This window comes from Pyxicephalus adspersus, chromosome Z (genome assembly GCF_032062135.1).
Source record: "Pyxicephalus adspersus chromosome Z, UCB_Pads_2.0, whole genome shotgun sequence".
Taxonomy (NCBI): domain Eukaryota; kingdom Metazoa; phylum Chordata; class Amphibia; order Anura; family Pyxicephalidae; genus Pyxicephalus; species Pyxicephalus adspersus.
The window spans coordinates 27,359,449-27,374,259 of NC_092871.1; the positions used below are offsets into that span (position 1 = coordinate 27,359,449).

A 14,811-nucleotide genomic window follows, 5' to 3' on the forward strand; every position below is an offset into this window, starting at 1 on the left:
AGATTTTCCATACATAAATTATGTTCTTCTTCAGCTTTCAGAGTTTTTCTTTTAGCAATTAGAAATCCAAACTTTTTTCTCTAAAAGAGAATTTGTGCTACACAGCGCCTATCATTGTAAACATTGATATTCTGCAATAAATTCTAAAAAATAAAAAGCAAGCTGTCAGTCTTCACAGGTTAGTAAATATCCTGCAGCATCCAGATTTAATTAACTGAGAAAATCCTCTGAGCAGCAAACATGCCATCATCCCTTCCAGCAGATCTTCCAGCAGATGACCCTGACTGTCCTGCACACCTTGCACATCTTCTCCCCCCTCCACAATCACATGATCCCTATATTCTGCTGGTGGGGGGAGCAGCAATCATCATTAGCTGTGTCCAGCATCCCTCAGCACACAATATAAAATGTGCAGACCTTGTCATGGCTGGCAGTGCTGTCATCACACAGGAGATGAAGAGTGGGGATGGTGCTGGTTCTAGCAATGCAGAATGACAGTGGGATTTACAATCTCAGCCTAGGGGATACCAGGAGCCCCCCAGGACTGAGTAGAACAGCTCACACATTGGTAGCAGTGCTATTGGGATTCATCCTGGTGCAGGGATCTCTCTACAACTCTTTGGTGCTGTTGATCTTTGTCAAGTTTGAAGCAGTCAGAACCCCAATTAATATGATCCTGCTGAACATCAGTATCAGTGACCTGCTGGTGTGTCTGTTTGGTACTCCATTTAGCTTTGCTGCCAGTGTGTCTGGAGGGTGGCTCATTGGGCATCAGGGCTGCAAGTGGTATGGATTCTGCAACTCCCTCTTCGGTGAGTGAGCACACCTTTATTGTATAGATTAAGTGAACTATTTTCCTGATTTAGATTATTCTTATTTAAAAAATATGGAAAACTGTCCAGGCTGCTGATGCTGATATATATCAGAAAATTCTCATTTCCAGGCTGGCTTTGGCTTTAGTGTAAGATAAACTGATATGTAATTCTAGAACTCTAAATCTGCTTATATGATTTACATTATGGACTGGGGATGAGCATGACAGCCACTGCACTTTACTTTGTTCTTGCAAAGAAAGAAAGAAAAGTATTGGGGGGGGGGCATGTCATCTTTAAGGTAAACCTGTCATCTTTTTCTACATTTGCTGATCCTCTTAGTCAGCAAACTAACAAAGTAACTAAACTTAGTTGGCTAACTAAGATGATGGGCAAATGTAGAAAAAGATGACAGGTTCCCCTTAAAGGAGCTGTACATGCTACAAAATAAATGGTGGTAGAGGATCTCTACTACCACTACCCATTTATTTTGTAGGTAGTAAAGCTCCTGGCTGGCTTCCCTGCAACAATACAGTTCTAACAATGTAGTATTGTAAGGATAGATCAATAGCACCTTTAAAAGAAATGACTTCCCACTATTTACCATGCTGCAATAACTCTCATGCTCATGTTCCTTTCTCCTACTCCCTTGGCTATATCATAATTATGGGTTGTAATGAAACTGCTCCACAATTACTGCGCACCATTAAGCCTGAAAAAAATGTCCTTACTAGCCAGGTAATTCACAAAAAGGTTGCATGTTTTTATTGCATTGCGCCAGCTCATTCTTAATTAACTGATGGCTTTAGCACACCACACATAACATTAACAAGTTAATGTATTGAATTGGCCACAACACATTTTAAGCAAGTTATCCAGCCCTTGAACCAAATATTGCTATTTATTTCTTCCAAGTTATTAAACATTTTGGAATAAACTTTAAAAATAAATAAGTGTATGAGCAGTTTCCATGTGTAGTCTCCATTAGTTTTACTTCCAGCCTCTTCCTATATTGCTTTCTATGCTGGGTACTGAATATGCTGGAAGTCTTGATTCTCTCTGTGCACCTCTGGTGGTGAGTGTCCTTAAAGTAGGGCAAACATTGCACAACTTAGGATTCCTTTGCTAGAAATAATTAGATGTGTTTGAATATAGAAGACATTGGGGTTGTTTTACTAAAACAATTTATGCTGCTCACTTACAAAGTGAGTTATTCCCTTGTAAGGGATATTTTACTTAGTCTATTAAATGTGGTGAATTGCTCTTTGCAAAGAATTTCCGAAAACGTGCAAGGAAATTGAAAAACAGGATTTGTTCTTGCACATGAATGGATTATTAAGGTCAGAAGAATTTTTTTACATTACTCACTTAGGTAAATGATATATCCCTAACAAGGGGTAATTCACTTTGCTAGGCTAACTGCCTATATTCCTTTTGTATATCAACCCCAATGTTCTAAATTGATGTTTGCAGTGGTTGGGTTAAGTTATAACTTTGGGATAAAGTCACCTTTATTTTTGGCTGTGGTGTCTTCTAGTGACCCATAAACATCAGGTTGTGGCTTATAACCAGAATTATCAGATTGGGAGACAGTTATGTAACCTTTGCACTGGTTAACCATAGTGAAAGTTGCCCCTAAGTTGTAAAGTAGCCTGACTTTTTTTTTATCTTCCTCCCCCGTAGTTGCTGGTGCACCCTGAAAGAAGCAAGATATATGCCTTTTATGCTGCATTTTGATAATACGTTCTAGTTATCTTTTCTTACTTTGTTATTGTCAATACATTTCTGGATCTGATCATCTGAGCAGTGGGCTAATGGGCAACTAATGGGCAATGGACTGGTTCTACTTTTGGCTTAAAACTAGACAAAGCTCTGATTGCTGTCTATAGGACCTTGGCACTAGAATGAGATTTTTTAAATTATTAACATTTCTTAACTACAAGTAAAGGTAATATATGTGTGTGTTTTACTTTTATAACTACATCTATCCTTAAAGTGCAGCAATTGGTAGCTACCAATTTAAATTCAGACCTGTTAAAGATTGGGCTTGATTGGTTGCCCTGTGTTTCTGCACATAGGAATAAAAATTAGGAGTAAATATAGCCAATTATGTATGGAATGAAAAAAAGTCCACAACCAATAGGATTTAAGCTTTCATAATATTTATTTAATTGCTTGCAGGTAACATTAGTCCTTATTAGGGACAATCTGATAAATTATGATGAATAGATAAAAAAAACATTTTAGTGGCAGTTTTAGCCTCTACTCACCTGAATAGAGCACAGGACAAACATACAAGATCCAGGTATATTGATCTTGTGATTAATTTATAAATAATGATTATTTTGGAGTTAATTACCAAATCTATTATGCTTGAACAAATCAATCTGCTACTTAGGGATCTTGGTACCCTCTAGTGGTTATTATAAACATAACACCTTCAGTAAAATCCACTGTAATAGAAAGATATTTCATTTTCAACAATATCTCACTTAACCAACACAACTTTACCAAGAGCAAGCATTTTGTACAGAACACCAACCTATCCAACTTATGTTTATCAAACTGGATTACTGCGTGTAATTGCTGTGCTTATCCTAGACATCCCAATGGATGTACATCAATCTATTGATCCAACTTTAATGATCTTTCATTTCTTTCTGTTGCCAGCTCATCAGTGAACACTTCAGACCTATTTTTTTTTCAGAAAAACATATAAATTGCTTTTTAGTAACCTAAAGGGTAGGAGATAAACCAAGCTATTAGGCACAGTCAATCAGAAGATAACTTTATCTTGTTACTTGAAGGTGAAAAACCTCTACGGATTCACCAACATATCTTGTAGAATTCTTCTAATGAAGGCCCTGGCTTTTAATTCTCAATGTATTTATTACCATTTTATAGATCCTTGTAGTGCATTCCTAAATTTTCTGCAGTGTTTCATGTTAAAAAATGGAACTATTGGGAAAAAATTAATAAAAGTACTTAATACTTCTACTATTAGTGCTACAAATTAATAAAAATAGTTTGCACAGGATGCACAGCAGCAGTTTGTTACAAATCTGGATGTGGCTAGCCATGGAGTATTCCACTGTGGGTAAAAAAGGGGCTTAAGGCTGTAACTACAAAAACAAGACAGGGAACTTAATAGGGTTGTAAAAGTCCTGGGGCAAGGTTGGAGACCTAATGGAGTGTTGCAGGTAAATTATGTTTGGCATGGTTTAGGAGGGCATGGATAATCAATAGTCACACATTGTTAGATGTTTGTAATAGGTTAAATGCTACATTTGATTGAACAGTCAGGCAACAAACTAGGGCAATGTTGATTAATTGATTGAAGTCTCAATCAAACATGTTTTACCAATTTAGCTTGGTTGGGGTTACAGGGGAAAGTTCCATGTGAGTGTTGGCCATAGAACACTAGTGGAGGCAGTGTTCTGAATTGAGGATTCTGAATTAAGACCAATATTAAGTGGTGCAAGGGGTGGTAATCCAGGGCAAGGTTGGGTAGATCTTGACTATTCGAATATGGTGTTAAATCAACCTTTTGTTGCCCTTTTTAGACTTAATGTGGCAAGTTGACCCTGTTCCTTCTGCACTGAAATCATTTATTATTGTTGTCACACTGTGGACATGTAAACTGCATATGTTACTTTTTTAAAACAGCTAGAGCTAAAACACACAATTGTGGACCCAGAAGCTTTTTGTGTAGATATGCACAGCATATTTAGAGAACATTGTATATGGCGTTGATGCTAGTATTATTATATTATTACAAATATCTATAAGTAACATATATAAAAAAAAGTTTGAGAAAAACTAAAACTTTTCAACACTTCTAACCACATTATCTGTATTGCAGGTATCGTGTCCCTGGTTTCTCTGTCTATGTTATCCTACGAGCGATACCTAACAGTGCTGAAATGCCAAAAGGTTGATGCCTCCAACTACAGAAAGGCCTGGTTATGTATCATTGGATCTTGGCTCTACTCTCTGTTATGGACAACGCCACCTCTTTTTGGCTGGAGCAGCTATGGTCTGGAAAGTTCTGGAACTACGTGTTCAGTGGTATGGCACTCAAAATCACAAAACAATGTATCATATATTGTGTGCCTCTTCCTGTTCTGTCTGGTATTGCCTCTGCTCCTTATGATATTTAGCTATGGACATATTGTCAAAGTCATTCGAGGGGTAAGTTCAATTCCATTTTTCTGCCTATAGTGACACCAGTCTATGGCAAATGAATAACATGTATTATATGAAATAAGATGGCATATTAAACCCTGGGAGCTGAGCTACCGCTTGGAAGCTCTGCAACTTCTGGAGCCTTCCGGCTGAAACTTCCTAAGTTTCTGTATTCCCCTGTTGTATTTCCCTTCTTAAGATAACAACAATACTGTCTAGTAAGAGAGGGAACTTGAAGACTTTTCCTGACTAAAGCCTTTTTTCAGCATTTTACTGCTCGAAGGGCTTATGGGATACATCAGCACAGTGAAAAGGTGGCATTCAGGCAGAGCCAACCAACCAGTGCCTTTGCCTGAACATAGCTCCAGCCATTTTACAGCCCTATTTAAAGAGGAACTATACTTAAAAATAAAAAAACAAAACAAAAACACACTTACCTTCAATCCCGCAGGGCAGTCCGATCACTCCGAGGGTGTCCGGCATCGGGTCCCGCGTCGTCTCAGGCATCTGTCCCGGAGCTGGTGCTCCAGGCTCTGCCATCTTCGTTTTCTCTTCCGGGTTCTTCATCCTACGTCACCTGACCAAGGCGCGAGATTGGGTGATATAGGATGAAAGAAAAAAACTGCTCATGCGTGAGATCGGTAAATTTTTCTCCTTGAGCAAAAAGGCTCCTTCTGCGCATGCCCCAGATGCTCAGGTATGCACAAAAGGAGCATCCAAGAGCCTCCCGGGATGCCTGACGTAGGTAAGTGAAAATTCTGAGTTTAGGTACGCTTTAATGTACAGCGCTGCATAATATGTTGGCGCTATATAAATCCTGTTTAATAATGAACAGGAATTGAAGGAAAATCGCCTTAAATGGGACACAGACTACAATAAAAATATTGAGTTCTACTAGAGAGAAAAAGTTTTTATTGCTGTGTTAATAATAAAGAGATTTCTCTTTAATAATAAATCTCTTTTAATAAAAGGACAGGTAGTATGGGGAATGCTTCTACATGGGGACATGAACATCATTAAAAAGTTAATAGAAGTTTCTTTTCCCCAATCTGTTTTAAATAAATGTAGGAATTTGGTTGGCGTTGGGCTGTCAAATAAAAGCTTAGTATCTTATGTCCATGGACATTGTTCTGGTAGGAGTAACACAATCATTGTCTTTCCAAAAGAAGTTTTTATCTGTATACTGTATGTGATAATAGGACAATACAAATAGATTTATGTAAGCAGGGCAGAAAAAATATCCAACAGTCTGGCTTTGGGACCATTTTGAGTTAATATCTGTTAATTAAAAGTACCTTCGTTGTAAAAATTATTTTCATTTGAATGAATTTTAGATACAGCACCTGTGTCACAGCAAGCAAAATGCAGTCAAGTGTGTTAATGATCCTGAAATGTTTATTTCTAACATTCATATTGGCCATGCGAACAGCACGTAAACACTTGGACATGTCCATTGGGCATACAAATTTGCAAACTCAGGAAAAAAAGGAAAAGAAACCATGACACATTTATTTTGTTATATACATATCTTTCCCATTTACATCTGGAAAAATGTAAATTTTCCAAAAGATGAGTTTAAAAATACATAGAATGGAAAGTTTGATTTCTTTTCTTTAAATAACAATCATAAAAGAAGAGCAATCAGCTTCATCTTTATCATTTACTATTTCATTACGGCATTCGTCACTGGTGCAAAAATACTGAAGGGTCAACCACATGATACATCCTGTACGTCCAGCTATCAAAGGAAGTTATCATAAAAAAACATAATTTCATTCATTCTCTACATGGAAAATCTCTCAGTACATCGCGGCTCAGGTTTCTTTACAAAAAAGTGATGTTAATCAACATCAATTATGTCTTTCTCTCAGAAGTTTAAATTTTTTTGAATAGAAGAATATTTAAGTCTTTTGCTTGCTTTAGAAACTGCAGTCTGGCATTGCATGCTGGTATTAAGTCTAAAATCTACCATATCATATTACTGAGTTCCCAAATGCATGTCATTACATTTAGATTTGTTTAAAGTGAAAATAAACCCAAAATAAAAAAAACACACTCACCTTTAATGCCGCCGATCCATCGGGAGGTTTCTATGTTTGGGTCCCGCATCGTCCCGATTTCTGTCTTCAGTCCGGCGCAGAGGAAGCGACAGGCACCGACATCTTCTTCTCTCTTCTTCCTATGTCACCTGATCTCGCACTGAGCAGGGGCAAGATCGGGTGACGTAGATGGGGAAAAAGATTGCCGATCTCATTGCACGTGCGTGAGATCGGCTGCTCCTTCGGTGCAAGTGCCGAAGGAGCAGCCAAGAGCCTCCCAGGATGAGTGACGTAGGTATCCCGGGAGGCTTTGCGCACAATTCTGTCTTGATTGCCATGGTAAAAAAAAGGGTGTAAAAAAAATACCTTTTAATGTAAAGTAAAAATTTCGAGTTTAGGTCCCTTTTCTTTGGTCTTTGATGAATCCATATTGACTCTCAAGTATCTTCCTGACTATAAAAGGTAAACTTACAGGGTGGTGGCTTTTTGGTAAAGGTTTTGATTCCTTTTTAAATATAGCCACCACACCAATGCATTGGTACCAAGCCAGCCAATAAAGAATATGTAGATTTAGAAACAAAGGCTTCTTGTTGAGAACACATTGGTATAAACCATTTCGTCCAGATGCGAAACTGACCATTATACATTTTAGCCATTGCTACGGACGCAAAACTAATATTATTACACATTATTATTACACAGTATTTATATAGCGCAGTCATATTACGCAGTGCTGTACAAAGTCCATAGTCATGTCAAAAAAAGGATGTCAAAAAAGGAACTAAAGAAAATATATTTTATAAATTTGCTTTTTCTTTGTCTCCAATCGCCCAATTTTTGCTTCAAATTTAGCTTTAAAATTAGCAAATTGGTTTGAAGTATTGAATCAAGTGATCAAGTGTAGATGATGGCAGGCACCTCTTATCTGGGTAGCTCAAAGGGAGGAAGAAAATGAGGTGCAGAAATGGTTGGTCACAGCTGTCAAAGACATCCAGATGTTTTAATGCGGTCTTGAAAGCTTGTAAGCTTGAAAGAATAAATATAGAAGCTTATGAGTCTAAAGGCTGTGATAGTTGATTCTAGGCTTAAGATGGTCTTAACCAGAAGACTTAAGGACTAGACAGATTTTTTGCTTTCCTAGAATGTAAAGCTCCCTCACCTGTACATGGCTTTAGCATGGATGGCAAATAATTCCGGTATGTTTACATCACTGTGAGAGGCTTAAAGTACTAAACCCACATAGTAGGCACACAGGGTGGATATGTGCAGGTTGCATTAAGCTGCAAGCAGGCAAATCGGTACCAAACTAGTGGGCACAGGTTAGTACATGAGTAACAGGTAGGCAAGCCGGGATCAAATATGGCCACAATGAGCATGAGGGAAGCAAGGTAAAAAAAGAAATGCTGGGCCAGCCCTAAAAGCAGGAGGTCGATTTGGGTCAAGTCTACAGGTGACATTGGGCAGCTGTTTGATGCCGATGGCAGTGCTGACATATGTATACACAAATGTTCATATACATGACAATGTGTAAATCTTGAATGTGCATGCAAAAACCAAGCCCCAGCGCTGGAAGATGAGCTGTAACCAGGTACAAGAGAAAACACAATGGCTAGTGGTACTTAGACCCAGTCCTTTTTTAGTTAAAAGGGCCTTCAAAAAAATAAAGGACCAGCAGGGAATGTAGGTGTATATAGCCTATACTCAATGAAAAAATGAGACAGAGAGTAAAGAAGCCATGAGAAGCCCAGTCGCTCTCTCCCCTCCTCTGATGACCTAATACTGACTTCCACACTCATAACCTCATCACACGCATGGCTCCAAGACTTTTCTAGAGCTGCTTCAACTCTCTGGAATGGTCTTCCTGGTCCTTTAAAAGAGCACTCAAAACCCATTTTTTCAAATTTGTCTACCCATCTTCTTTTGTCTTCAACCGTCACTACATCCCACCACTACATATCTCCCCCCCTATTGTGTGTTACTTCCTCCACCTACTAGATTGTAAGCTCTTCAGGGGAGGGTCTTCCCCTCCTTCTTTGTCACTCTCTGTATTCGTCTGTCATTTGCAACCCATATTTAATGTACAGTGCTGCGTAATACGTTGGCGCTATATAAATCCTGTTTATTAATAATAAAAAAATTAATAATAATACAAATGATTATCCATGTATCCTATTGTTATTAATGATAGGTAAATAGTAAAATACAAAGAGAAAATGCATGGCATCAACTGCTCTATCTTAACGTCTATCCTGCTAAAAACAGAAACTTTAAGAAGTGAAACGGACATTATACACACATTCTCTTTGCCAAATCTTACAAGTTTATGTGATTTAATTTACAGTGATTGATTTACTAACAGAAAATGTGAAAGCCAAATCCACTGCTTCATAAATGGACACTCTAGTTTGAATGAAACATTATTGAATATTTAGAGCAGGTTAGGAGGATGGATTACCAGCTGTAATGTTGTAATGTTTTTCACAGATGGGCCGGATTAACCTGAGCACAGCTCAGAAGAGGGAACACCACTTGCTGTTTATGGTGCTCTGCATGATTACTTGCTATCTCTTTTGCTGGATGCCCTATGGATTAGTGTCTTTGATTACAACTTTTGGAAAACCTGGAATCATCTCCCCAACAGTCGGCATCGTACCATCCATTTTGGCCAAGAGCAGTACCTGTGTCAATCCTCTAATTTATATATTTATGAATAAACAGGTATGATTTTATCTAGCACATTTCACACTATTAAGGTAAAGCAGTGGAGTTAGCTATGGTGCAGCACAAAGTACAGTAAAAAATAGTTAAATTAATTTGTCATCTCTTTTATTATTGGTGTGTCCCTATCAAGGAGATTTCCACATACTTCCACATACTTCCAGAAACATACTAAGCAGTTGTCACCAGAAAAGATCCCAAAGGGAGATTTTTCCCTGCTTACTGTTTTAGTAAAAACTAGTTAAATGTGAACCTAAAATTAAGTGCGAAGTTGTGAATAAATAAATGAAAGAAGAAAGGAAATACAGGTAGTCCCCGAGTTACATACGAGATAGAGACTGTGGGTTTGTTCTTAAGTTGAATTTGTATGTAAGTTGCAACAGGTACAATATTTAAAAAAACTATTACATATGTTTGTTTCAACCTTTTATTAGGCTGCATAGTCATAGATTAAAATCCTCACTGTGTGCTAATCACAAACAAAGAAAAAAAACCTGGAGACATTCATTAACTTCTGGAGCAAGCTGTGCTTTGCAAAAAGAAACAAGTGCAGAGTTTGTGTTGATCATTAAAGAGTTACAAGAGCTTGCAGAATAGCAAAAGATTTTTTCTGCAAGTCATGCAACCTGCCCCTCTCCCCATCAAGCCTCTTTCCTGCACACAAACAAGCAGGGAAGCCCTGTTCGTATCTAGGAGTAGTCCATATGTAGGATGTCCTCTATTTAGGGACTACCTGTAAAGGAATAGAACAACAATCACCTGAAAGTATGACAGTGGGGAAAGAAAATAGTGCTGGAAAGGGAGGTGCAAGAACAACATGGCGAAGGAAAGGAAATGGCAGAGCCAGAGAAAAGTTGGGGGATATCTTTACACACATTAGATTTACACCCAACATGATTTCTAACATATTTTTTGGGCAGAAAATCTAAAAAAAAAAAGAAAATCTATTGCATTATAGGACCCCTGTGAAGGAGCAGTGACCCAACAGTAGAGCTCCAACACGCCCCCTGCTGAGTCAGAGCTAGATATGTTTGCTAGTTCTTAGTCAGCGGGGGTCTATGCCAGGCTTCATCAGAGAGACCACTGCTTCTACACAAAAAGCTAAGGTCCTTCTCTGCAATAGGCTGGCAGGAGAGCAGATTTGTTGCACCTGATATATATTTAGCTGATTAAGACTAAACGTTTAGTTGGGTCCATATGTGACAAAACTATTGACATTAAAGTACAGGTAGTCTCCGGGTTACATACAAGATAGGGATTGTAGGTTTGTTCTTAAGTTGAATTTGTATGTAAGTCGGAACAGGTACATTATTTTAATAAATGCAATTAGGACAGATGTTTGTCTCAACATAATATTATGTGGTGTCAGTTACTGTATAAAATCCTCACTGTGAGATAATCACAAACAAAGAAAAAGAAAAAAATACTTTAAGGAGCCTAGACATTCATTAACCTGTGGAGCAAGCTGTGTTTTGATAGAAGAGCTCAGTCTCAGCTGTGTTTCGTAAAAGATTTCTTCTGCAAGTTATACAAACCGTCCCCCTCCCCCCTTCAAGCCTCCGTTCTGCACACAGTGAGCAGGGAAGCCCGTTTGTATCTAGGAATTGTCCGTATGTCGGATGTCCTTAACCCAGGGACTACCTGTATTTACAAATTCTAAAAAATCAAAGTTCTTTAAAACATCTCGCTCTGAGCTGAACTACTCCACTCCACAATGCATGCAGCTTGACAGGTCAATGATGTCTTGTTTTACAGCTCCTTTACTCCTTGTTAAGAATATGTACGTGAAGTCTGGGTATAGGTGCACTTTAAGCTGGGGTAATTGAAAAGGGCACCAATCTGTGTCTCTTTAAGTTAATTTAGGTCTCATGCTGATAACACAGTTCATAATTTTGAAATGTTTTTTTCATTCCAGTTTTACAGATGTTTTGTAACCCTTCTAAAATGTGAATCAGAACCACATGACAGCGAAGCCACTAATAATTCCCGGCAAAGCAAAGAGCTTCAGATTAAGGACAATGGGAAAAGCATTCAGAGCAGGTTTCACCAGCCAAGGAAGGACACAGCATCGTCTGTCACAAAGCACCAGAAATTGACTCTTGTAGTGAACTACATAGATTATAGGTGATTTTTTCTATTTCAAACCACCAACTGAATATTTACTGCAGTGATTTGTGAAACAAAAATGAGAAAAATGTGGAGGGTTTTATCAGAGTTCAGAAAAGTGACCGTTTGAAAGGACCTGGAGTTTGGGTGCCTTTACCTGACACATCAGAGTGGTACCATTATCATTTTAGAGAGTACTATTGTAGGAGTCCAATGTACATGAACACAATCCTGTAATTGCCCCCACATTGCTTTGGAGTGTTTTCTTTGTATTCAGACCAAGGGAAAGCTGATGTCACTGTTATTTTTTTACTGAGAAGGACAGATGTGTCAGCTATGACAAGCTTACAATCCCCTCAATGTTTTAGATGTTCATCTCTACAATGCAGGTTGCTTAGATATGTAAAATGTTCTTTTTAAACATTCAAGTTGGAATTGATCTTATGAAAAGGCCAAGCTTAAACAGAAAATAAGCCTTTTATTGACATGCATTAATCTGTAAATGTAAGGTACTAAAGGGATTTAAAGGATATCTGTACTTTTTGTGCATGTCCTATTTATTTGACCTTGTCTCTGCAATGTGTAAACAAAGAAAATGGAATTAGGACCCTTTTTCTGTATATTTTGGTTTCATACCCCATGGTTCCACTTTCTCATTATCTCTGACTGTGATTAACAGTAAAAGTAGTTTTGAGGCTGTTTTGCAGAATGCAAATTAAGTATGCAGACAGTTTCCTAACATCCGAAATCTATTCATTGTATAAAGCATACTCCATTACAGCAGCAGTATGCAAATTACTGGAAGACTGTTCTCTGTTTCGTGTAATTATGTCAAGGTGGCTGTTCCATACCATTCACTTTTATTTCAAGCTGCAGGAACAATAACAGAGGAGCTGCATTGCACACATTGTTATCCTTTAATACCCAGGAAGAAACTCTCTCCTGCCTCCCTGATTGTGGAATAAAAAAAATGATTGCATGCCAGGAGTGAGATAAAAATGGTGCTCTAACTGACTGATTAATTTACACTACTAAATCCCACCAGCAGGAGGCACTACAGATATTATCCAAACTTGGAGCTTCTGAAGTTGAGGAGTTAGTTACTATATGAACTTCCATTCTGCACTGAACCTTTTTTAGAAGACCTGTTTTCCCCGTTGTCTGCTCACAGCTGCAAACATACATTGTGGTCTCTAATTTGCAAATGAATGATGCATATACTGTATAGCATTTTTCAACGAAGCAGCCAGTTGTATCCATTATTTAAAGGCTAACTCAAGTCTGTATTAAAATATGTTTGGAATTTTCATTGCTCTCCTAAACCAAGTATTCAGAATAATCTATGTGTGCATGTAAGGATACACCATGCAAATTTTTTTCTGTTTTAGTTTCAATTAATATTATAATTCATTGTTAATCCACTTGTTCCATAATGATCTCAGTTACGATTTTACTAATATATCTATTCAAAATTTTGAATGTAACAAGAAAAGTGATTTTGATTTCAGTACGTACAATGGTTAAACCATTGCATGATCAATTTTTGATCAACATTCTACAAAGTTGCTTGTAGTTGTTTTAACGATCCACCAACTTCAGTGAGTTGTTCAAGCTACACGCAGCACAGTTTTCATGTCACTGCAATCTTTATAAAGAAATAACTGGGTTTGGTGCACACATGGAAAATTTCTATCATTTTTGTTTAAAGAGGATTAATTTGAATAATTTCATTAGTGATCTGAAATCAGCTTTAAAGCAGAAAATTTAACTCAGTAATACAAAACAGACAATACAGGTAGTCCCCGGGTTAAGGATATCTGACATAGGGACGACTCCTAGATACTGGGCTTCCCTGCACGCTCCTGTGCAGGATGGAGGCTTGAAGGGGGGAGGGGGGCAGTTGACTGCTTGAGTTACAGAAGAAATCTTTTGCTAAACACAGCTGAGGTTGTGGGTGATCCTAGGGGGGTGAGCTCTTTCTGCAGCCTCTTGTAACTGTTTAATGACCAAGACAAACTCTGCAGTTGTTTCTGTGATGACCCTACAGAAGCCTAGAGAAGTCCAAAGATTGCCAGTTTCTGTGGCCAGTGACCAAATGCAGTCACCCTGCTCATCTCTATTCCCATTCATGGTTCGCATATTCTGCAGACATGCTGTCCATTAGTATGCAGGTAACCCCCTATCTTACCCGTTTCTTGAAATCAGAATAACCCTCTCTCCTGTGTTAACACCTAAAACTTGCTGTGAACTACCCATATGTTAACCTTGCATCCTTTATTTTTCACTTATCTTTGTTACCAGTTCTCCTTTGTCACTTTTTGTTGTTCTTTTATTAAATATGTATAGTTTATATTTATTGTTCCCAGCCAGAAAGCGGGGCTGTATTCTTTTTTCATATGTTTACCAAACTTAACTGATTTGATGAAAATTTTGTATTTATAGAGCTGAATAGTGGAATTTCAAATTACAGTTAAAACCCCAACCATTCTGATCTGTATGGCTTTATATGATTTTCTATTGAGCTTTATTAAAATATTTTAAAGTGAATGGGCCTGATTTAATAAAGTTCTCCAAGGCTGGAGAGGATACACATTCATCAGTGAATCTGGGTGATCCAGCAAACCTGGAAAGGATTTGTTCAGAATAATTTGCTATTTCCTAGCAAATGTTTTAAATCCTGGACCAGATCAACTCCAGGTTTGCTGGATCACCCAGGTTCACTGATGAAAGTGTATTCCCTCCAGCCTTGGAGAGCTTTATTAAATCAGTCCCAATGTGTAGGTTCACCTTGCCTTGGATTCATGGAACAGATACTTCTAAATGTCGTTTCACAGGTTTTTTATGTTTTGCATTACCAGAAATCCACAAAATCTGCATGCCCTTTTTCTTTTAAATGTTGATCTCCCACTCCTGCACCACCAATGGACAAGATTGGCAATAGATGTAGGGTC

General features: G+C 38.0%; 1 protein-coding gene across 1 annotated transcript; it reads left to right on the forward strand.

The window, feature by feature from the left end:
* The first annotated feature begins 334 nt into the window (after positions 1-334).
* LOC140344106 (pinopsin-like) lies at positions 335-14,316 on the forward strand. Its single transcript, XM_072431039.1, has 4 exons — positions 335-812; positions 4,675-5,003; positions 9,521-9,754; positions 11,670-14,316. Exons 1-4 carry the CDS (start codon positions 467-469, stop codon positions 11,880-11,882), a joined length of 1,122 nt encoding a protein of 373 aa, XP_072287140.1. The 5' UTR covers positions 335-466; the 3' UTR covers positions 11,883-14,316.
* The last annotated feature ends 495 nt before the right edge of the window (positions 14,317-14,811 follow it).